Source organism: Rhea pennata, chromosome 7, assembly GCF_028389875.1.
Source record: "Rhea pennata isolate bPtePen1 chromosome 7, bPtePen1.pri, whole genome shotgun sequence".
NCBI classification, from domain to species: Eukaryota; Metazoa; Chordata; class Aves; order Rheiformes; family Rheidae; genus Rhea; species Rhea pennata.
In genome coordinates, this window is record NC_084669.1 from 22,716,481 (window position 1) to 22,741,133 (window position 24,653).

General features: G+C 44.5%; 1 protein-coding gene across 1 annotated transcript in view; it reads right to left on the minus strand.

Moving 5' to 3' along the window:
• Positions 1-227: 227 nt before the first annotated feature.
• Positions 228-24,653, minus strand: part of LOC134142741 (uncharacterized) — a 35,174-nt gene continuing 10,748 nt past the window's right edge. Inside the window, exons 2-9 of the mRNA XM_062580199.1 lie at positions 23,392-24,245; positions 15,240-15,401; positions 10,822-11,008; positions 9,655-9,809; positions 8,392-8,418; positions 6,706-6,824; positions 2,892-3,011; positions 228-2,401 (exon numbers count right to left, since the gene is read on the minus strand). Coding sequence (XP_062436183.1) covers positions 2,915-3,011; positions 6,706-6,824; positions 8,392-8,418; positions 9,655-9,809; positions 10,822-11,008; positions 15,240-15,401; positions 23,392-24,245 — 1,601 coding nt within the window. The 3' untranslated portion in view covers positions 228-2,401; positions 2,892-2,914. The remainder of the gene's footprint in view (positions 2,402-2,891; positions 3,012-6,705; positions 6,825-8,391; positions 8,419-9,654; positions 9,810-10,821; positions 11,009-15,239; positions 15,402-23,391; positions 24,246-24,653) is intronic.

A 24,653-nucleotide genomic window follows, 5' to 3' on the forward strand; every position in this document is an offset into this window, starting at 1 on the left:
TCTGGCATTACCAGTGACGTTTCCAAAGGGTCTTCTGTTTCTCTAGATTTCTGCAAGAACAGCACCAGTCTCAAAGGAACAAACCTGCTTCATTGCAGAGCTGAAGTACTTTAAAAAGTTTGGAAGTAACAATTTTCTTGACCAGCTGTGCTCACCTGAAACTTTTAGATGTGTAGCACTTATTACATTCTAGCACAGGTTTTTTATTAATAGATCTCTGAAGCAAATTTATTTTGTAATAGTGGTGCATTTTATTAAATTTTATGCCTGTATAACAATGCATCCTGGAGTAGAGAACTATACAGTATGTTACATGTTATAAATATATTTCTGGAAATACATGAATATATTTCATATAATGCTGTAATAAAAAAATGCTAGTTCATTCTAGTTTAAAAATCTGTATATAAGGGGAATGTAGTTATAAAAATACCAGTTTATAATGCTACATCTTACAATACTTCGTCCAGTTCTGCACTGATTCACATTCGTTACAGTGTCTGTAAAGCTGGAGGGATAACAGAGGGTGTAAGATAATGTAGGATTTTAGCCCCCTGTATTTGTGAAGATATGCTGACTATTCACAGAATAATCAAGTTGTAGACCTTGATCTCTCTAGCTTTTGATGAAGCTAGCAAGATATACAGTAAATATCTGAATCTTGCAGCAGCTAAAACTAGTGACAGCTGAAATACTGAACACAGCACAGACATCAAGGTGCTAGCTCTGAATCAGCACAAACTTTTTTGGGAGGGGAGAGGTTAATAACAGCCATACTTTACTTCCCTGAAAACATTCTGAGCACTTGAAGAAACAGGCCTGGGCTGTCACCCTCACAAACTACAGCCACGCTGGCAATGTGGCCCATCGTTCCAATCAACAGCAGCTCTTTAACCTCACACTGTTGCTTGTTACTGGAATTGAGCTCAAATTAACCTTCCCGTACTGGGATATTCTGAATCTCGGATCCTGTTCTCCTGGTTTGTGGACTCCAGGGGCTCCAGCTGATCTTGATGAGCACAGGGGAGGCATCTCTTACAAGCTGAGCCTGCTGAAGCTGGCATCTTCCTGCTGGCTTCTCAAATCTCAGTTCCCAAGCAAGTAAGGATGAGTGGGGAGTGGGGAGGTTAAACTACAGTTACTTGAATTTTTACAATTAAATCATAGTTCAATGGGTAGAATAGCCATATAACAACAGGCAAAGATAGTTTGTCTAAATTCTTACTCTGCGTGCATGAATGCTAGTACCAGTAAGAGCTGGTGTGCAGAGGCCAAAGCAGTCATGCGACCTCCAGAAGTACATGCTGCCTGTAGCCTGAGTCTGAAGTTAGTGAACACAGGGCAATAAGGCAGCCACTGAACATGGCTCTGCTGTTATAAAGAAGTTAAGACCCAAAAGAGTAACTTTTAAGAGGCAAGAGAAGCAGCTTTTAAATGATGCATGTAGCTGAATAACTCTTCCTTGCAGCCTTGCTCTCCACTGTGCTCTTTCCCAGCAGAGGGAGCGCAGGTCCAGCATGTGCATCAGGTGGCCACTGCAGCCTGTAGCCTCCAGGGGTCCTTAACTTGTCGCTTAAAGGTGGGAAATCAAGCTTGGCCCCCTGAAAGATTCACAGGGCAGCCTGCCAGAGCTGCATACTATCTTCAATGCACCCTCTGATCACTCAGAAGATTGATTCCCACAGTGCCCCTTGCTCTGCTTGCTATAATGAAGCCACACTGAAGCCAGTTTTTGCATAGGGCAGTACTGAAGTCAAGGGGCCTTCACAGAGGCAGTGCCCCTGCAGAATTAGAAGCAAAGGGTGGATATTTTTGCTTCACAGACTTGGTTCTTCCATTGAATGCCACTAAGCTTGCACTGTTGGCAGGGTGCAGCCCTGAGGGCAGGAGCTGCTGTAGGTGTTAGCAGAGACTGCAATTCAAACCTTCCTGGAGGAGGAAGCTGTTCTCCCCATCAACTATTGCTGCCCAGACAAGGAGTCTCTGGCAATTCTCCAAGTACTGTTGTCTCCTTTAAGTCTTAAGCTTCTTTCAGCTGGCGAAGATCCCCAGAAAGCAATGATAATTTAAAAGCTTCAGTACTTCAGGTAGTTCGGTTCCTAAACCAGAGCAGAAGAAGATTTACCAAATCTTATTTAAAAGCCCCTATTGGTTATGTTGCTGAAACATTGACTATAGTTTTCATGTGGTTTGGTTTTGTAAGTATACTTCAGAGTTGGGAGTGAAGCCACGTATAGCTGAGCGCACATCTTTCCACAAACCATTCCCAGGCTCCCTGCTCCCCCTTTCTCTTTCAACACCAAATCACAGTTGCCTTGCTGACAGCCGTAGAATGCAGGTTGCACAAAGTAACCCCAGCGGTTTCAGTTCTGTGTCCAATGGTGTTCCTGCTCCTTCCTTTCTGAAATGAGACCATGCAGTGAAAATGAGATTAGAAAGGGATTCTTTGCATTTAACCAGCAGCCTGAGTTTTTACCTTGAAGATGGAAGATAATGCTAAGTCTGTTTTTTTTTTCTCTTAGCTTTGATTATGTGCAAGCTGCCCATTCCCAAGGTATATGGTTGACTTAATTGTTTGGAGTCTTTTGACTAAGACCACAGATAACTAAATTTGCTGCTGCACTTCCTGAGTGCAATGCAAATGGCCTGTGTGATAAAGCCCTAATGATCAGAGGCCTTAAATAAAAATAAACAATTAATTAGATAAGCATGGGACTAGTCCTCAGTTGGCAAAATCCCATATAATTTGAATGTCAAAAATCTGACCTATTCCCATGTTTGCATGACCATGTCTGGATGAAGGAATAGGACTGCATTACTTCTATTCTGAAAGCAGGCAAAAAAAAAAAAAAAAAAAAAAGGCAAAACATGCTTCTTACTAATTATTTTACCTTGTTCCATTTGACTGGGGTTATCAGAAAGGCCATATGTTTTCATTCTTTGTATTTTGCCCCAGAACAATCATGGAGTTCCTCTCAGTTTTCCTCAGCTCCGAAGACATAATATCTGGCCTTAACAAATGGAAAAATACAATTAGAGTTGACAGCAGTCAGAATATATGGCTGTTTTTAGCATTAATATGCTAAGTATCCAACATCCAATGTGCACCCGGAGTAATAATTTCCCTCCTCGCCAATCTGAAATTCCAAAACAGATGCTGTCCAAATATTTGTGGCAGCATCCAAAAAAAGGAGCTATAAAATGCATCACTTGGCATGGAGTCATAACAGAAGAAAATGAAATTTGTGTTCATCCATTAAGAACAACCAATATTTTCTGCCTAGCTGGAAGTGAGGGTGGGGGACAGGCTAGTGGATAAAGGTCATGAGGAAGTTTAATATTCTGGCTGAAGTACTAAGTAGCAAATGAGACATTGTGAAGGACAACACTAAACTAGCTGCTCTGGACTGTATCTAGATTTTTTTTGTTTGTTTGTTTACTACTTCTTACATCCATTTGAAGTAAGTGTAGTGTGTCCTGTGTGGTTTTAATGCTTTGTTAGGTCAGGCCTCCAGACTAACGACAGAATAATCTTTCGAAACACTTGCTGTTTAAGAAAGAAGAGCGGTTTTCATCAAATATGCAAAATTTCAAAGCTACTGATAAACACAGCTTCAATTCAAAAATGTTGACATGGTGCAGACCTTTTCTCTTCTAACCATTACTTTGTTTTCTTTTTAATTTCAACGTTGCAAGATTTTTGTTTCATCAGCTTATGCAATGAAATAATCGAACTGATGTCAGAAAGACTGGCACTATATGGACAATAAAATTATCAAGGCAAATTCCGGCAGAATTTGCAGCCCAGTTTTCACCGGCTAGACTGAATTTTGTCCGTACTATTCAAACTAGTACCAGAGTGTTTATTTGTGTATCTAAGGCATTTTGATATTCAACTATCATTTGAGAACATTTTTTCAGACACTAAAACCAAGTCAAAGTGGAATGGCAAAAAAGTCTTGTCTTGTGGGCCATCTTGGTAATGTTCCTTGCTCTGGGCAGAAGAATTATTCCCTAGTGATTTGGAGGAGAAATGTACTTTTTTGCCATAGGTCAGATCCAGGTCCATGTGCTGCTTAAGTTCCTAACACTGCAGTCAGCTCATTCACTAGCCTGTACTGGCCCTTTGTACAAAAAAGACTTTCCTTTGTGGGAGTAAAAGCACTACTAGGAAAAAGAAAATGAAATGAAAAGCTCAGCCTGTTGAGAGCAATGTATGACAAACCACGGAGTCTTGTGCCGTGTGTTTACCTTGGCAGGCCCCTGTTCCTCCTCCTGGAAGCACCAAGTTCTCTCTACTATGAGAATTCTTTTGTGGATGTTTAAAAAAAATCCAAAAAGAAAAACAAAACAGCCACCCTGGAGCAGATCATTCATCATACGCAGAGTGGGAGCACAAAAGGGGATTTGCATTGACCTAGTTAAAAAAACAAATTGCCTGAATGACTTAAGTGGGTCTGGGTGTCAAAAGCAAGAAACTGTTCTTCCTTCAAAGCTATATGTTAATATAGGACAACAGGTTCCAGCCTGATCCAGTTCAAGACGCTCAGGAGATGTCTCAGTGCCCAAGGAAATTTGGGTAAGCAGAAGTCAGCCGATCCCATATGCTGCATGTATGAACAGGACCAGCAGCCAGGACAAACGTGTTTCATAAACTCTAGCACACACAGTGGCTTTAAATGCTGAGAGCTTTAATGCGTCCTCAAGTCAAGAACTGCAGCCAAGCAAGAGTTTCTTGTTTTACCATCACGGTACTGCTGTGGGAAGAGCCTGGCCTTCTATCCAACAGCATTTGCAGGGTTTTCGCAGACTCCTAAGGCCTAGCTTTTTATTTCAAAGGAGCCTGAGGGCAGTTAGGTGCCCAAAGGAGTAGGGTGCCCAGCTTTTCTAGTCACCAGTGAAAAGCCCGTGTCAATGCAGTGTTACCTAGGAATGTGGGGTACAGCAAGTGAGAGCTTTTTTTCCCCCTTTTTTCCTTTTCCTTTTCCCCAGTGGGGCTGGGGAACAAGAGCTAGGAAGTAGGCAAAGGAAGACTGGAAGGAGTTGCGGGCCATGCTTAGAGGCAAGGGCATGTGTGCAGAGATGTGGGAGGAAGAGTATTAGTGGAAAAAGAGAAAGACATTTTAGCAGCTACAGAAAGCAGTCTGGAAAAGTAATCATGTGAGATTTCTGGGGCTCTCCAGTTCCAGCCAGGTTAGAATTTGTCTCTCTGGGGTCTTGTTCTCCAACATTTCCATGACAGTTGTAGCTGAGTCCGATATATGCACAGAAGTAACAAACCTATTTCAATTAGGAGCTATTGGGCTTGCCCTTCAGTGGAGCTGCACTGACTTAACTAGATGAGGATCTAGCCAGTAATTCTCATGCAGGGTGCACTGTTGGTATCCTTAGTGCTACAGAGAAAAGACTAAGCAGGAGGTTACAGAGACAGGACTTTTCTGAAGCCCAAATAATGCTTCAGTCTATTCAGATTTAGCAGGGAGGTTCACAAGAGTTTGTACTTTTTCCCCGGCTGATTCACCACCTATTTGAGCTGGAACTGTTTGATCTCTTTCTGCTGTGTGTTTCTTTCAGTTTCCCAAACAATGGGAGGAAGCTTGCTTGTTATGTGTGTTTGGGCCCCAACCAAGCTCTTCCCAGCTGGAAAAATCACTCCATGAAGTATAGAGGTTTTTCCAGCTGTAACTACAAGATTCCTAGTTCCCTTTTGCATTTTGTAATGTAGGTACAGGCTACCTAAGGGGAACAATGAGACATTCCTGAGTGCTTAAACAACGGCTGTTTTCCAGCCATCATCCCCACTAAAACTTGCAGAGGGCTTAAGCACATTTGAGTTATTCCAGTCAGGATCACTAAGATCACAGCTGAAAAAACACAGGAAAGTACCCAGCTTCATGTGATACTCTTGCTCCAGTGAGTAAGATACCCAGGCTCTTCCTATTACCTCGTTATATACAGAACTATCACAAATTCAGCAGGCCAGCTGTGAGCACTCAGCAAGCACGTGGAGAATACCTGTGCAATGGGCAGCTGGCAGTGCTGCTGCCACCTCAGAAAGAGACAGGCATTGCACAGGATAGCTCAGGTAAAGGCCAGGCTGGAATGAGCCTAGTAGACAAACTAATCCAAGGGACCAGCACTGACCTCCTAGTGAAGGTGAGACGCAGTGCTTTTCCCCAAACATTTATCCATAGCAACAAGCAGGACCCACTCACGAGCACATGCTCAGCAAACCATATTTCCTCTTCCTAAGAGGAAACCTTCCAGATAATTCTGACTGCCCCATCCTGTCATGCTTCAGATGCAGTACAGGTTACTGTTCCCCTGGATGAAAGATGTCAAGGAGGATGGAGGAGAGCATTAAACTTGACTGGAATACTTAGGAGGGACTGAAAAGAAAAAATGTTAGGGTATGTAATGTCTCTGAGTGGTCATGAACTTCCCTTGGCCCTACTGGGTGTGAGTGCCTTCTTTGTGGGGAAGAACCTTAGTTTTTCCATTATTTCTCACACAGGTAACATTATCCTGTTGGGATCTTAAAGCACCTGGACACTAACGAAACAAAAGGCAGTGCTGGCCAGGATCACCAGTATGCAATGAGAAGTAAGTAAGGAAGAGTCTGCTGGCTCAGCAGTAACCACAGATAAAAATCTCTCAACATCTCCTCCTAATGCTAAGTGAAAGCCTCCCACAGCTCTGCCTTACCTGTACAGCTGTGGGCAGGACCTCTTCAGAGCAGCAGAGGACAGTCCCAGCTTGCTCTGGTTTCTCAGCCGCGTCTTCTTCATAAGATCTCTCATTCTTCCCCAAGCATGGCTTTCACCCTAGGGAGCAAAATCAAAGCACAACTTGCAAGGCCAGACACTGGTTACTGGCAGACCTCACCTGGCCAACACGTGACGCTTTGGGTACTTCACGACAGGCACTTTCCACTCAAAATATTGTCCTAGGAAGAGCTTCACTCCTGGTAGAGCTAACGCAGGGCTGTCACCCCCGCCCACACCCACACTCTATTGCAGCTCCACAGTCCACATGATGCCAACTGTTGCTTTGCAATTTTTTGTTTTGGGCAGATGGGGAGGACTTTGTTTTCAGTTACACAGTAAGATGGCCTGGATGGACTTATCAGTAACACCTTCTCTCTTGTATTTTGCCCCTGGTAACATTTCTATGTCCAGGACCCTGCTGTTCTTTCTGAGTTAATGTTTCAGAGAATGAAAGCACTTTGCTGGTGAGTACTGAGTAGCTGCCTGAAGGCAGGTTTTACCTCATTGTTACACTGTATTACAGGAAAAGAAAAGAGCATAATTTGGTTTCCTACTTACTTAGATCCGCACAAGGGGCCATTTACAACCAAAACAACCCAAAAAAGCAGTTTAACTGTTTTTTTCTTTCTGCTGGGCATAAATGTGTTGATATCTGCCCTTTTCAAGGTGACAGCATTTTGTAGACCCTGAATTAAAAAAGATCAAGGCTTTGTTTCCCCACCATGTCTGTAAGCCACAGCTACTGGGTGCTTATATTTGAAATGCTAATGGTGATTTTCAGGAGATCAGGAAGTCCCATAAGGCCTTCTCTAATGTTCCCTCCAGGACTGAACTCATCCTGGTGAGTTCAAATGGGTCGTGTTTTAAAAGAAAAAAATCATGTTTTTTGACACACTGAAAGAAAAAAACTGTTTTTCAGGGCTAACTTAATGGGCAGAAATGATGCCAGTGCTGGTGACATTCTCAGAACCATTGTCACGCTTGCAGCATTGTTCTCGTGTCTCCCGAGGTGCCTTCCCCACGGCGCCACGCAGCCACGGGATCGCTCTGTGAATTGTGGCCACCTTGGGAGCAGAGCCTGGCGGCTGCCCAGCAACTCACACCAACCCAGGGAGAACATATTGTGGTAATTCCTCTTCAGGCTCCACTAACTTTTCAATTGAAAACGTCAGATGAGGTCACAGGCTCAGCTGAAAACTGCAGTACTAGTTTCAGTGCTATTGAGCTAATTGCTCTTAAGTGAGGCTGTTTACTCATGAAAATATCAGAGCTTTGTGTTTATTACTAAGAATAATGCACGCTGCAGACAGGTTTTGAAGGCCTCAACAAAGTCAGTCATTCATTGTGCTGGAGTTGCCCCAGAAAAGCAAGCACTGTTAGTATCACAGAAAGCCTGAGTGGTTGCTTGCTTCTGAAGGCCAGCTAACTGTTGCCTGCAGTGAGCATGGGAGAACGATGGGTCAAATGCAGTTAGGCATAATAAGAGAAACATATGGGGCTGTTACTTTGACAGTCAGCTTTGGGGGCCAGTGATCCTTTTTTATTCATGTATAATGCAGTATAGGAGCTTGGTCCATGACAATGTAGATATAAATTAAATACATTCATCAAAGGTAGTACATACCGAGATGTTCTTACTGATGTCCAGACCCTAAAATCAAAGATAAACAAACTGATAAATAACATGCCAGTGAGACCGTCTCACAGTTGGGGACAGACTAGGCTCTGTTCTCAGCCTTGCCTTGGAGTTTACCCATAGCCTTGGTCAAGTCCTGTATCCCTTTATAGTTCAGTCCTTCTTGTGTGCATGATAATCCCCTCTTTCCTCCACCTTTTGCCTCTCACCTTTTGTATTTAGACTGCCAGTTCACATATATAGCACTTAGTAACACAGTACTAGTATGGCAGAACTCCCATACAGTACTTGCAGTTGTAAAAGTAAATGGGGTATTTCATGCTCAGAGTACAGAGTGAAGAACTGACAGTACTAAGGTGTAGTATAATAAGAGGATTTAGGTTAAAGAGTGTGGAGCTTGATTGTGCAGTCCTGTGAATCATCAGGGCCTCCTGTGTGCCTATAATAATGCTCATGCTCAAGAACTTTGCTGGATGCAAGCCAGAGCACTAAGCACCTTTCAGGGTTCAGCCTTGATTGGGTTTCTGAAGTTCATCCAAATGCTTGCTACCCATTTGCAACTTTGGGGTGGAAATTTCATGAGAAGGTCTTTCCCGTGAGAGACCTACTCCTTCCTCTTTCCTGTAAGGCTGGGAATACTCCGATTACAGCCTCTGCCCTGGTATTTCAGCACTTCTGATCCCCACAGGAACCTGAAAGTGCTGAGGCAGCCACAAACAATGGGAAAGAGAGGGAGAGGAAAAGCATTCGCTCTGGCTTCCTTGGATTTCAGTGATAGGGTTTCTCTGAAACAGGCTTTCAGGGTTGAAGTTAATTACACTGACACACTGCCAGTCTAGCAACAAGTATTCCCAGCTATGGGTCAACCCACTGAGATGTTCATATCTGCTAATAAATGTATCCTTGCTTTAATCTCACTAGCAGCAGTAGTGAAAATACCATCAGGTATCTGGAGTTAACAAGGGATAAAGCCAATACTGTTGTCTGCAATGCTGTTCTCCCCTGTGCCAGGCCTATGCTATAGTTATGCCTTTCTTGTTACATAGACATAGCCATCATCTTCAATTCAGGGTGGCCAGGGAGGCACAGGCTACCCCTGTCCTCACTACTCCTGCCCTACTCAGTAGCAGACAGGGCTGGTTTGTTCTCCAGGGAGCCCCACTTCACGCTCCCCATATTTGCCTGAGCAGAACTTCTCCCTGCCTATTCCACAGATCCCACTCAGGGTCTGGCTTCAAGCTGGTCACTCACCTTTCTTACTGCAGGGTGCTTTGATAGAAAAGCTTGTCCCTCAGCCGTGCCACTGGCTTCTCTGAACTCATTCTCCTTGTTGCTCCTATTGTTCGATGACTTCCTGAGCCCTATCATCAGCTGGCTGTTTCCTGATTCCGGGTATCTCTCATTTCCTGTAATGAAATGCAAGCGCTTGCTCATATTTCTCAGCAGTGGTCTGCTAGATTGGCCTCTGAGCAGTGCCACCAACAAGCTGTGACTCCAAAAGGGATAAGACCCCTAAGGATGGGTTTCTCCGCACTGCACTGTGGTTCTATCTTGCTTTGCTGCAAGATGGCCCAAGCAAGTGTCTGACTAGGGCAGACTTTCTAACAGCTTCCTCATGGTCTTATTTTTCTTCTAGGCCTGCTCTGAAATTGTCAGGAAAGGTGACAGGGAGAGGAAAGAACATTTCTTAGTCTCTGCGCTAGGCATCCCAAAGGCTGTTTCACTCTGACTGAATCCTACCAGGAGGTGTGATGCTGCTGTACATTTCACCAGCTATTAGATGCAGATCCAGATCCAAGGTTCAAAATAATCAGCCTCATTATCAGACCAGGCTAGTTCACATCTACGTTTAGATCCAGACTTTTCAGCTGGCTTTATTATCAGTAGGCTGAGCTCAGTCCTTCTCAGCCTTCTGGAAAAGTTGGTCTCTGGATCTAAGCTTTGCAGCTGGGGCTTATTTCAACTAGGTCTGTAGAATAAGTCATCCTCCAGGAATGTATTCTCTGCCTGCTTGAGATGGTAGGAGACTAATAATACGCTTAAGGCTTTCCATCTTAGATCAAATCATATCTTGGTTGGGGGGAATCTCAAAGCCCCACAGAGGGACTGTACAAATGCATTCATACATTCATGCCAAATTCCCACCAGACAGACATATTTGATAATGCATTTGTCCTAACCTCTGTAGACACATCTTCAGTAGGCAAAAAGGCCTGCTTCACATGTGTGAAGAGGCAAGTGTTAAAATCCTAGTATAGCCAAAGCATTTAAAAATGCATCTCGTAGTAGAATTAAACCTTAGCTGGGAAGCTAACACCTTGCTTTGTTTCCATCCATCTTTCCTAGGGAAAAGGAAATTGCTGATCAGCTTATTTCACCAGTTGGTGACAAGGGCAGGTCAGATGTATTTAAACTCACCACTGCAGCTGCTCAGCTTTTCACTGTTTGCTCCTATTTCTGGGATGATGGAAAGATCTGAAGGGTTTCCAGTCTGAACCAAGAGGCTGTGAGGTCTGCTCCTCCCAGTAAAAGATGTCTTCGCATCTTGGTACGAGTTGAGGAAGACATTGGCAGCTCCACAGGAGCAATGCTGCAGGAGGTACTCCTACACCAAACAAGAAGAAAGTATGCAGACTGTTAGGCTGCAACAGCCCAAGGTAACTGGGCAGTATGATAGTGCAGGTAGATTGCAAGCATTCCAGCCCAGGGATGCCCAGCCTCATCCCAAGACCTGTCAGGAACCAGACAAGTGATTTAACTCTGTAAATGGCTGAGCAGTAATATAGATTTTCCATTGGTTCATTTTCAGTTTTTTAAGCAAGAATCAAAGGCCAAGTTTTCAGCAGCAAGAGTTTTCTTAAAGCTATAAAGCTAGAGCAGGAATGTAGTAAAACAGTTCCTTGTTTACACATGTGATAGCTGTTCAGCAGAGGAAAACATTTTAACAAGCTGAGTTCCTTGTCATCTTGAGCCTGTGTGAATTCTCTGGCTGATCATATAGCAGTCCTTGTAATTGTGGCACTCTGGAGTTCTGCTGATACCAGAAAAATCAATGATTGCATCCAAAGTTGGAGAGCAACTGAGAATTTGGAACTAATGTTCCCAAAAGATGCACTTTGAACAGAAACGAGCCAGAAGCAAATCTCTGTACAAGCAGGCCCAGACATCAGCATAGTTTCAAATCAAGTTGAGTTTGATAAATGAGGCATTTCTTTCCAATGGGGCAACCCAAACATGAACGAATGCCATATATGAAATCCACATGCTGTAGTTTGAACCAAGCAGTAATTTCAGCATTTCTATAATAACCCTGAAAGTTCAAGAGAGCCTAGGCTTTTCTCAGCTTCCAAACCCACTGCTGCAAACATGAATTGTTCTGTTTCCTATCTGCTTCTGAGTTTTAGTGAATTCCTGTCTTAGTTTCATAGTTTCTGTATGTGATTCTTTGGTCCTTTTTCTGCTTGAGGTGAATTCTACAGTGTCTTTGCAACACTGACATGGATGTGCCTCTCAGTCAGGGACGGTTCTGTTTGTAAGTTCCCAGCTTTGGATAATGAGGTCCTTGACTGGTAGAAATAGGAGTAACTCTACCAATCTCAATTCGAAGATGTTAGTTTATTTTGGCCACTTATAGCCAATTAATAACAGTCCTCTGGGGGGTTATAATTTCACATATTTGGGATTCTGCACACTAAAATGACTTTCCTTAGTAAATGAGTTTGTTAGCCAGCTGGTCCCTAAATCAGTGGAGACTGCACTGGGTGCTCTGAAGCTGGCAGTTTCTGCTAAAGGCTGTGAAGCTGAAGTACAGAGAGCAGCAACTAATGTTCCATGCATCAGTGACATGCTAAAACCCCCCAGGTGTTTAAATTAAATTGCCTGATACTCAGCATCTTCTCGATTTGCTTCCCAGAAGGAGTTGAATGCAAGTTTCTAAACACAGCTGCTAAACTGAGGCATTTGTGTAAATAAACAGAACCATTTTAACAGTGACTCACATTTTAAGATAATATTATTTGTTTAGGAACGTGCACAGACAATAGTATCTCGTATTTTTATTGATGGGATGCCATAGTCTGCTTACTTGTTACCAAACAGATATGCTGTATGTGGTACTTCAGTCATTTGCCAAAGCAGTCGTATTTCGGTCTCTTTTAAATGGCTTTACGCGAAGATGTTTCACCTATCACTGTAAGGGTATTTGGATCTTTCCATTCTTTAGGGCTTATTAAAGAGCAATCCTTTTATCTGAGTACAATATGGCTCATTTCTCCTGTAACTGGCATGATGTGAGGGGCGAATCTTCTACCTTGCATAACCATGTTGCACAAGAGTTGAGGAAGGCTTATCTCGTGGAAGTGGAAAAGGAACCAAACTCTTCATTGATGTTGGAGCCTGGACAGGCGAACACTGCTTTAGCACCTTTGGAGACCCACAGGTAGCTGACAGTTTCAAGGTAACATCTTGTCTGAATATGACTTACATGGCACTTTGCAGTGCTTATAATCTTTGGAGGGTGCTTTGAAAATCTGATGACAGGTGATGCTTTTGGCCCAGGTCATTAAACATTTCCTGGCACATCTGCATCCACAGCAGATGTGGAGTAACCGTGTCCCTCATGTCCAGGATGAATACCCAGTAGCACCTGCTGCAGTTGTGTCTGGGACATCTTTTCATAAGGACAGAGGTCATTAAGACAATAAGATTCACAGCAAAGGCACTGCAGGCAGGAATACGTCCCTCACTTTTCAAGGGTGGGGGGGAAATCCATGCGCCCTCTGGCAAAAGCTGGGCTCTGCAATGGCACAGCATTTTGCCAGAGATTAAATACTCCTCTAGGGGAGACTTGCCTAGAAGACTTATGACAAAAGAAGGCTTCCCAAACATTCAAAGTTTTCAATCATCCTACTTGGGCAAGGACAGCCCTGTGAGTTATAGTGTGCTTTCAGCTTCTTATGATGTGAACTGCCTGGGGCCATATGGAATCAATCGGTATAGCTCTATCAACTTCAGCAATCTATATTACCTGAGTGCTTGTAGAAACGATATCATTCCTCATGGGGACATCTGTACTGCTCTGATGAGCAATGTTGAGAGGATGGGCCATCTGCCACCCCCATATGTGCATGTTTGGCAATACTCAGAACTAGCTCTTAATGCCACACTAAGCCTTCTCTGCTCAGGGGGTTGTATGTTCCCTTGCTGTGTATGGGACACAGAAATCTTTCAATGCTCATGGTCTGCTTGGAGAGTGCATGCAGTCTGGAAAGCAGCCTTAGGACATCTTCAAGGTGCCATGTGGACAGTACCCTACATATCTCTTGGGAAATGGGAAGAGTAGTGTTTCTCTTGCATACAAAGGGGCAGTGAGGCTGAAGAGGAGAATGACAGAAAGCTGCTCTGCTACAAGCAGTACAGGCACCACAGCAATACCTGAGAGAGAGCACCAGTTTTGCAGAGCACACTGGAAGTGCTGAGTGCTGAATGTTACAGCTGAGACCTGGTGTCCACACTGAACAGTGTGACATACGCAGCTGAAAAGGCTCTGTTGAGACATCTTGAAAAATACCAAAAAACATCAAAGTTTCAAAATTTAAATGAAAGCACAGTGCCTTTTATTTCAGTGGAAGCCAGGGAGGAGGGGACATGTATACTAGATGGGTATTTGATCCTGAATTTGCAGCTTGGAAGAGTGACTTCGAGCAATGACTCACAGTTGTAGAGCTTTAGGAAATGTGTTAACAATTCCCAGGCTCTGTGTAGGAGGCTGCATTCCTCTGAGTGTGAGAGATGGGTACATGGAAATGACGGGCTGTGCTGCTTTGCAACCTGACTCACAACTTGGCTTTGGCTCTGAGAAGGAGTCAGTCACCTACTGCAGATCCAGTCCCAGCAGGTGGGAGAGTAGCAGCGGGCGGGGGGGATGATGCTATCAGGAAAATAAAAGTCTTGCCACAGCATGGTTGAGAAGAAACAGCTGAGTGTGACAAACCTCTTCTGTTCCTCTGAGGGTGATAAAATAAATAAAAAGAAGAGAGGAGAAAGGGAGGGGAAGAAAAGAGCTGGAAACCTGACGTGGTAGCCAAAGAAAAGGACCTGAGAATCAGAGATTGGGTAGAACTGAGCAAAACTTGCAGGGGCTAAAAATGCTGTTTGAAAGCAAGCTGAAATGAAATGCAAATTTGAGTCAAATTTCACAGCGAAGACAAATGGGAACACTGAGATGTTTCATTTCAGAGATTCTTCATTTGGCAGCTCACTTCAGAAAGGCAGGAAGGGAAAGAGAAAATGAGAACTGGGTTGTTATGCCACAGTTTCTCTTCCCTGTTGTGTCTCTTTTGTAGGAATCCTTGGATTTTGATAGTTTGGAACCAGGAGGAAAAGAAAGATTTTTCAACTTGCCTCAAAATGGACTTCAATACAAAATAGAACTGCTAGCAGGGGGTGTCCATGGAAATGTTTTGTTCTGATAACACTGATGAAGGGAGATGTGTTGTTGGGGAAATCTTCAACTGCAGAGAAGTCAAAGCTCCTGATTCTGAGCTGGCCATCTCTCTCACAAGGTGAGAGGGACCCTTTTCAAATCAACAGAAGCAAGCATGTAGTAACTAGAACATTTGGGGAACAAAACTGAATAAGAACAGAAACCCAAGCCCACCCTAAGGAAGGCTGATGCTGCTGTGGTGGACAAGCACTCCTTGAAGACCAGAATACCCAGCCCAGGTGGGTACGGGGTCAAGTAAATTCTCTTCCCTGTCTGAAACACTTTGACCTCTCCACTTGGGCCTTGAGTATATATATAGCATTTAATGAAAGATACAACAGTGTCTGCTTACCTCCCTTATCTGGCTCATCTTCTGCTCTTTCTGTAAGCTGCACACTTGCTTTTGGAGGCGCAGGTTGTGTTCCTGTAGCTGCCCAATCTTCTCAATCAGTTGGCAGATGTGTTCCAGGTATCCCAGGCCAGATCCCAGGGCTTTGCTGTTGCCTTGGTTCACCTGCAACGATAGTAAAGCTTAGACCGCAGAGTGAGAGCAGAGCAATCCTTATTAGCAGCTGGAGAGCCCAGCCTGCCTCTTACAGTGGCATGGGCTGTAGTAAAGCCACCAAGCTTTATTCTTGCAAGGGGCTTTGGTTATAACCAGAACCTAGCTTGAACTTCTCTTACAGCTCTTTTCTGAAATCACCCAGCAAGATGCTCCATCAGAAGGACTCTTCTGCCTGATCACAAACTGGAGCAAAGGAAAATCTCATGAAAGCCTGTTTCTAGTCCTACCTCCCAGGTGCAAGGTGAGCAAAGAGCATAATATAGCAAATCAGGTGGGGTCAGCCAGCCTTGTAACACTCAGCCTGCAAAATACCATTTACATCATCTGGCTGGGTGTCTACCTGACGTGGAGATAGGGCTCCAGTTTTTACTAGCTACAGTACCTCTACAAACAGATATAGTATCCCCCTATGGTATAGGTGCCTGGGAGTAATAGTCCCACTGTGACTCTCTTTATCCCACCAGGAATAGTTTTTTCTACCTTTCACAATGTGCAACAGTTACGGAGCACCTGAACTTACAGCCACACCACCAGCAGGAAGGATATTTGCCTCCACCAAGCTGCTGAAAAGAAAGAGCATTTTTCCATTGGTCTTTAGTAGATCCCAGCTTAAGTCCCTGTTGCTACTTTCTCGGTCATCAAGTAACACCTGAAGAAAGGTCTGAAGGATCAAGCCTGCTGGCTGGCTATGCCAGGGAAGTGCAAGCGCAGCAACAAATCACATTAAAATGTTTTTATTCAGAGTATGGGAACAGACAGTCACTATAGGGGGGGAAACATTGCTTTGTTGAGTTTTACTATGCAGCAGTTCCTTGAGACCACATGTTGCTTGTTTAAAAAAGGCTTGCTCTCAGCTTTATCCATCTGCTTAGGGGTTGTGCTCAAGACAGTAGCTATGTGGGAACTGGGCACTAAGATATATGATTTTTGGACTGCCTTTGAGCCGCCTGTGTTTATATACCTGTGAACAAGTGCCCCAGTGTATGTTGTATCAGTAGACTGACTTGGGCTATGACCAGACTGTACTGCTGACCTCTCCCCATCCAGGCCCTGCAGTGTCTTGCCACTGTGCTGCCCAGCCAAGGCAGAGCAGTTACTCTGCACCAGAGGAAGGACAACAGCGTTTCCAGTCTGCTGCTCTGCACCTTGCAGTTTCTGGCCCCAGGATGTTCCCATGCACGTTACAAGCGTACTCCTCTGCACTGTGAGTGGACTCAGCTGAACACATGGCTAACAAATACATAGAGGCTCACTTCCACCTTGGCGCTGCCTGCTGATGTGCATGTGATATCAGTAAGTAAAATAAACCTAAATCTTTACAAAAGCGGTGCTCTAAGTTTATCTTACTTCAAAAAATAAGTTCCCTCTACAAAAGCAGGAAGCTTACTCTGTCTCCTTTCCCACAACAATCAACATTTTTGGGGAAATGCCAGCTTTGAGACTCTTCCTGTCTTTTCATTATGTCAGAAAACTCATGGTGGGTTCAAAAATAATCAACATTAGGATTTACTTCTTTTTAAACAAATGATGATATAATGTTATTTATAAATAGGTATTATTATGTCCAGATGCTTTTGTGCCCGAGATTGGGACATAGGTCGCATGAAATCATACGAAAAACTACGATTACTCCACACCAATCATTCATTCACATTCATGGTTTGCATTTTCCTCTTGGGCAGAGCCTGTAGAAGTGGTGGCAGAATAAAAGTTATTCAGCCATAAAAAAAAAAAAAAACAATCCTTACTGTGTCTGTGCAGTGGGAGGGCACAGCCATAGGACCCGCTGGGAGAACAGAGCTCAAGCGATGCCTGCTGAGATCTGTGTGCTACAGCCAACATGACCAAAAGCAGCTAGCGATTTTGGTGTGTCCAGCTTCAGAAACATGATTTTCAGAAAGTATCTGAGTATCTGAGGCTTTCTAAGCTGTCCCAAAAAGGGCAGTCAGAAATTCCACATTCCCCTTGAAAAGGTAGGCTTTCTGCCACTCTATTCCCCCTTTTTGCACATTTAGCAAATTGCTGTTCTGCCGATTTGCTGTTGCAGTCACTGATGCCTTGCAGGTCTCTACTGCCCTTTAGAGAGACAAACCCAACCCTTGGATAGCTGTGGAAACACAAGAGAAGACCACAAGGGGTGGGCAAGTTCTTGTAAAAAAGAATACATTAAAATGTTTGGCTAGGATCTCAGGAACAGGGAGAAAACATGAAGCATTTGACTTGACTTCTTCTGGGCAGGGACTGTCTTTTTGTTTCATGTCCGTCCAGCAACTATTACTGTAAGATGCTACTTCATATTCACAACTGCTAGGTTTATAGGGTAAAAAAGGCAGGTGGAGGAGAACAGAAGGTAGCTCTCATTTCCAATGGCCTGTGCCTAGGGCTGAAGGCTCTTGGAAGCAAAGGCATATTTTGGGCAGCTATGGAGGAAAATCTGGCTTTTATCAAAAGCTAGAGAGAATTTCAAGCTACAAAGAATGAACACAGGTCCCCAGAAGAAAAGAGAGAAAAGGTGTAAAACAGTTGCTCTAGGCCATGGGGTAAGCGGGATTTACCCCTGCGGAGGGCCTAAAGCACACTGCAGGCTGGACCCAGTATAACCGGTATGCTGGAAGCCCTCATCTAACAGCCATCCTTCAGAGGCTGCTCAGGGCAGGCAGTCTGAACTATTTGACAGGGACTTAATTTCCATTTTGTTGTAGGAGTCCCAGTGAGGCCAAATGAGCAAAAGGCAAATCAGGCAAGGTCTTCAGTGCCTGCCCAGCCCTGCAGGGCCAGCCATCTCTGGGTCAACAGGCAAGGGTAAGAGCTTTCAAGGGGGATGCTTCACCTTGCTCTCCCTGCTGCAAGGCCCACTGGGGTCAGCTTTGCTCAGAGGTGGCAGGCATCCAATATAGAAAGCTTGTGTAATCCGGCAGGTTGCCTCCCAGATGATTGCTCAGAGAGTGCCTCTCCAGGGGCCCTTCCAGGAATTTCTTTTCAAAAGATGGAAATATTTAAACAGTACTTGCTATCTTGTGCCCTATGCCACATGCAGCGTAGAACCTGCTCTGTGACATTCTGGTCTAAATATTTTCCTCTCAGTGCCTAAGAGAGAGTTTTTTGCTAACATTTGAGGGGGTAGCAACAACAGGAAAACTACAAACATTTTCCATGATGAGGCCTTTCCAGTCTCTGTCCTCCCAATTGAAGCTTCTCAAAACATTCACCCATGGGAGTGAATTTTTTTCTGTCCCTCACATGAAGATAGTTGAATAGTGTGGAACAAAAGCCATGTACCCATTTTTGAGCTGATGATACCAACAGAGCAGGAAAAGCATCTCACCCACGGTTTTGAAGGTGGAGAGGCAGAGGATCAGACAGACACAATTTTAGAACAGACTGTTAAAGTTATAGTAGGAACATAATATATAGTAGGAATATAGTAGGAATCCGATGTATAAATAGCTGCTAGATTTTTCTTTCATATACATCGGATTGAACCAGATCCTCAGCTGGGAAAAAAAAAAAAAAAAAAAAAAGCCAGGATCTCCATCTCTGCAGTGCTGAGTTACACCACTGATGCTTTGATCCTCTGGGTTTAAGGAGCACTAAGCTGGTTTTTACATCTGTGTAACTTAAAAGAGGTCTCTGTGTGTGTGAGTGTTCATCTGATCAAGTTTTGGGGACAAATATTCAGTGCATGTAGCCCTGCTCAGATAGCAATAAATCAGCATAGTTTGGCTGGCCCATTGGTTTCTTAGGAAGCCTAAAAATGCAGGACCAACATCTGCACTGGGAATTTAGCTCTTATCTAGAGCCCTTTAGTCAATATTTTAGCTGGTGTAAAATCCTCCTTTTCCTCTGAAATCACCAGGGTTGCAGACCCAGGAATCTGTCCCTCAGTGCCTGCGCGCGTATAACCGTGCTCACTGCGGCATCTGAGTGCTACGAAGGTTCGAAGTTCAGTGGGAGCTGCAAGGTCTCGTTTGCACTTTCTCTCGTAGGTAGCACTGAGTTATACAATGCTCCACACGTGGATAAATCCCTCACTGCTTGCTCCTGCCTCCTTATAGCACGGTCAGGGAAGAGGCAGAGTGAAATAACTGTGCCAACAGCCGAGGGACGTAACTACACACCGTGCATCGCGGGCTTGGAATAACCAACCGGTGACGTCATGGGCTGAGTGGGAAACATTTTTCAGTGGAAGCCGACAGCACCAAAAGGCTTGTGAATAACAGGAAAGAGAGGTATCGTGCTGCGTATTTCTGAATTTCTGCTCCACCCTGCTGTCCAGGAATGGCCAATAACTTCCAGTTTCCTCCGAGCGGCACGTACAGGCTACAGCACAGTGTCACAGGTTGCCATGTACTTCCCCCAAACCCAAGCACTCTCTGTAGAGAAGTATTTTGACTGTTTTGGCCAAGGGTAATTAGCACTGTGTGAATAATTAGTTTTTTCATTTAATACCAATGCTGCTACCGCCCTCTCCCTTCTTCTAGGGGTTTGGGCTGAGTTTACATTTAAACTTGATGGGGGGTGAGGAGAGGTTTGCAAAGCAAAAGCATCAAAACTATATATCTTCAAACTGACGCAAAACATTTAATATGGCTTAAAGGAAATGCTTTTATTTAGGCTTCCAAGATCTTCTATGTGTTAAGAGCTTCCATTTGCTTTCATCTTTTTAACTATAGGTGAATTTCAAAACAATGCCAGTTCAAAACAAAAGATCAAAAAGTTTTGTTTAAGAAATGCCAGACTGAAAGGACATGATGTATATTTTCAGTTAAAGCCTTCACCAAATGAATCCAGATTGTCCAAACATTTGGTTCTTCCAGACTTTTTTTTCAGAATTTGTTTTTCTGACAGTCTCCTGTTCTCTAGGCCATGGCCTCATCAGTGAAGGTGGCTGAGAGGACGTCAAGGTCTGTCCCCATCCAGCAGCTGAATCCCACTTGGGTGCCAGCAAGCACGGCCCCGGCAGCTGCACCGCAGCCAGCCAGGTTGGGAAAACCCAGCTGCCCTCCTTTTATTTGAAAGCTGTACTTCCAAAGACAGCAACAGAACTGAGGAAGCTGCTATCAGCCATAATATGCTTACCCTGGCATTAAACAGAGATACAAGAGCGCCTGCTTTGCTTTATATTAACATAACTTTAACGCAACAGGAATTAATTTGATGGAGCAGTTTGGTTTGCCATGCTACCCAAACAGAGCAGGAATATGCTGAACTGGCCTGCTGTCTTTCAAACCACATTGATTGCACTTCGGGAAATAGCTGAGTCCCTGTGACCACATCAGGCCAGGGAAGAGATTGGCTACTAAGGACCAGGTTGTATCTGGGACAAGTCTCAGGAAAATGTGAAAACTACAACATAAGGGTGGAGCAGAACCTCAGCTGAGGTTAACCAAGACGCATCCATCAGCTGTAGGGTTGGATGGTTGTCTAGGCTGCAGTTCCTGAGAGAGTTGCATCTTGTCCTGGCCCTGCTGTACGACACTGAGCACACTTGTGCAGGTTTAGCAAGGGGATGAAGCTCCCGGGCTGCAATAAGCAGTGCCTTCACCCTCAGGCACGTAGGACAGGGTAACAACAGCACTGTGCGGCAGCCACAGGTGTTTGTCAGTCCAGTCAGCCTGGGCATTAGCTGGCAGTCTGAAGAGTGCTGCTCTTGAGATATGGCAGCCTGAAGGCTCTCTGTTAGGAGGGGCAGACTTCCCCAGTGTCTGGGCCACAGCTGTATTTATACAGCTCGAAAACCAAACAAAGAAAAGTGCTCTGGGGCACAGAGCTTTAGCACTCAGCCAGTGAGGATATTAAAAAGGAGGGGAGATAAGCAACTGAGAGCTTCATTTCCTCTCCCGCTTCTTTCTAATTTATTCTCTTGTTTATTTAAATGCTTTGCTTTGGGAAACTGAGGCTCCATTTCACAAAGGATTTAAAGGAATGTCATGGGCAGTTGGAGCTGCTAGGTAAGGTCAGCCTGGCTGCAACCCCCTCCAGCATGCAACAGGGAACTTAAGATAACTTCTTATACAGTCTTCTTGTGTCCAAACTCTCTTGCTCTAGCCCTTTTCTGAGCTGTCTGCCAAAAGGCTAAGTCACTGTTTCTCTGGGAAAAAGTGCCCAATATGTGTCTTACTTCTGGCATGTGCGAGATGGCTCTGAGGAGGAGGAGGATGCTAAATTTGGTCATATAATGTTTGTTCTAAATATATAATGTTAACAGAGATGGGCCTGACCTACAGGGCCCATCTCTGACCTTCCTTACTGCTTGCGAGGGTTTGGCGTGCTGGAGGGGAAGGTCATCGCTCAGCGGCTCAGGGCCGCAGGAGAGGTCACGGTGAGGCATGTTTATTTTATGGACACACAGCACTTGTCACTTGGCTTCCTCCCTGACCCCCATCCTAATTCATCACTATCACAGCAACGTAAGTCCCAGAGTGGGAAGTGATGGCTGGGCACGTGACGGCAAAACAGCCCCAAAGACTGTTAACTTCAGGCTGCTCTTCCCCAGACCTGATCGGTGATTTGAGGTGACTCCCTCTGTGGCACCCCGAAGGGTCCTGCTTCTCAGGAGTCTTGGCACCAGCACTTTCTGGCAACCCATCCCTGCAGTACATTTCAAGTTGAGCCAACAGAATCCGCAGTTCCCAAAAATTCAGGAAATATTAGCGGAAGTACCTCTTTAAAAGACGCAGACACCTAATTCCTTCTAAAATAGGGAGTAACTAAGATGCCTAAATAAATGTCTTTGAGATACAAGACTTCAATTCACTCATTTTTAGAGCATCTTTCTTCCCTCTTAAAGAAAAAAAGAGAATGTGAGTGGCAGGCCCCGCTGCTCTGATGACTGGAGAGAGGAGCAACAGAGAGAAAAGCAGCACACTGCCTCTATCGAAAAGAGCTGCCCGTTACGTGCTGCTCGATGTGTTTGGTGTGTCTGTGAGACAGCGCTTCAGCTGGCCTGCACTATGCCTTCCCCTTGCTCGTGGGGCTCTCTGGTCTGTCTCCCTCCCTCCCTCTCTCTCTCAAGAATTAAATCCCCAGTTAGATCTTTCCGTCACTGGTTCTTGGAAGCTGCTGCGGCAGGCAAGCAAGTCAGCAATCTGTCAGCGAGCTGGTCGGGGCAAATATTGGAGTGAGCGTTTGCCAGCGTTCGGTACGGGAGCGGGTGCACAGACGGGCTTTTTGTTCACCTGTCAGCGACTGAAGCAATTCTGTAGCTGTGTGGCAGATTCAGCAGCTGCACAGTGCACCCGGCAATGGGGAAACAGAGTGCGAGGTAAGACGAGCCTCAGAAAATGATACGTCTTTGCAGTTACGCAAAGCCTCCGTTTGTCAGCCTCAAAATATACACACCGCAGTTGTGTAGGTGATTTAAAATGGGATCTCCACCTCCAGCACAGCAAAGATGGGAGTTTGCACTCACTATTCAAGGGAGAGGCCCTTGAGAGGCCATCTCCAGGCTAGGACAGCAATGAGCTAGCCCTGAGACAAGTTCTTCCAAACTTCTGAGTTGCAATAGCTGTCCAATTGTTTCCAGGAACAGGAGTAACATGGCCTTAGAAAAGGCAGTATATTCTGATTCCCATCCCCTGTGTCATACATAGTGTGACTCTGCAAGGTGACTAACTTCACAACCAACCTTTGTGTTCAATAGCAGAAGCAATTACATCCTCTAATCTAAGGCTCTATGAAACATCAGATCATTATGAACTGTTAGTCATCCTCGTCCAGCACAATAAATGTGAATTACTTCAGAATTTCTTTGACATGAAAAGAACTTTTAAAAATCAATTGCAACCATTTGCTGATCAGTACAGTTTCAGAGGATTTTTTTTTTTTTTTTTTTTTTTTATTAACTCAGATGTGCCCTAATTTGCTGAGAAACAACAGAACTTGAGTGAGTTATTTGGACAAGCCTTGCTATAAGATTCAGTTTCTGTGTTTTTCTTACCTCGCTCAGTCTACAGCATTCATCCATGTATTCATCCAGACTGTCACTTGTGGGGTACTTCTTCAGCTGATGTTCGTGGACCTGAAGGTCTTGCATGCTGCCAAAGGTCTCTGGGTAATGGTCAGCAATTGTCTTTGGCTCTTCTACAGGAGCTGGATTCGGAAGTATGTTTTCCCTGGGAAGGTTTGTCTCTCGGGTAGGTTGGTTTTCCAGAGATTGACTTTCACTTTGGTCAAAATGTTGTTTGGGACTTTCTCCTTTCTGAGTGACATCGAAGTCTTCAAGGGAAGCCGTAGGAACCTGCACAGCCTCTACCTCCTGGCTGTAGTATTCAGCTTGCTTTTCGCTCTCGGGGCCATGCTGGCTAGTTTTTCTGGCCCGCTCTTTGCATGTTCTCATTATCAGATGGTCAATTTCTGGAGAAGAAGAGGTGCTAAGCACCCCAGAGTCACAAAATGAGTCTCTGCTGTGAAGCACAAAGCTCTTCTCTGAACCTGTTGGTGTTGATGGAGAATTAGCTCCACTAGGCAGTTCAACACCTGAGTCCTCAGATTCAAATTTGGAGAATCTGTGAAGTCGGCACTTGGACTCAAAGGTGCTGAGGTCAGGTAGTGTGGCTACATAGTTTGTGCTCGCCGGAGTATCTGCATAATCTGGATTTGCTGGTGTGGCCGCTGCATTCAGGTTTCCCTGGCAGTGCGGCTGGAGGCTGACGCCAGGAAGATGGGATTTTTCTGTGCAGTCTGTGTCAGCTGGAGGCTCAGGTATTAACCCTGGATTTTGAATTCCTTCATTGCTCAATATCTTCATATGTGTTAGCACAACTGTGTCCTCAGCAGATGGGCTCTTCTTACCTGTTTAAAAAGAAACAAATAGTCCTAAGAGACTGCAAAACTTGTCCTATTTTATAGTGCATCCCCTGCGGGATGTGAAAGGTAAAACTGTCCACACAAGTGAAGCAGAAGGGGGCACAGTTCTGATCTGTTTTTCTTGAGCTCTATGAAACTAGCTTATAGTCCAACAGAAGTGCTACAAAAGCAACGTTGTGTTTCATAGACCCAGACTGCTTCAGGGGGAGTCATAAATGCACACAGACTTCTGATTTAGTAGATACGTAGAAAATCACACAGGTACTTAAATGACTTTCCAGTGATTTCATGTGTGCAGATGCAGAGGAGCACATGTTCTTTCAGCATGATAAACCTTAAGTCTAAAATATTTCCTCTGATTAAATTTATTGTGAAACAGCAGAAAAGGGCAAA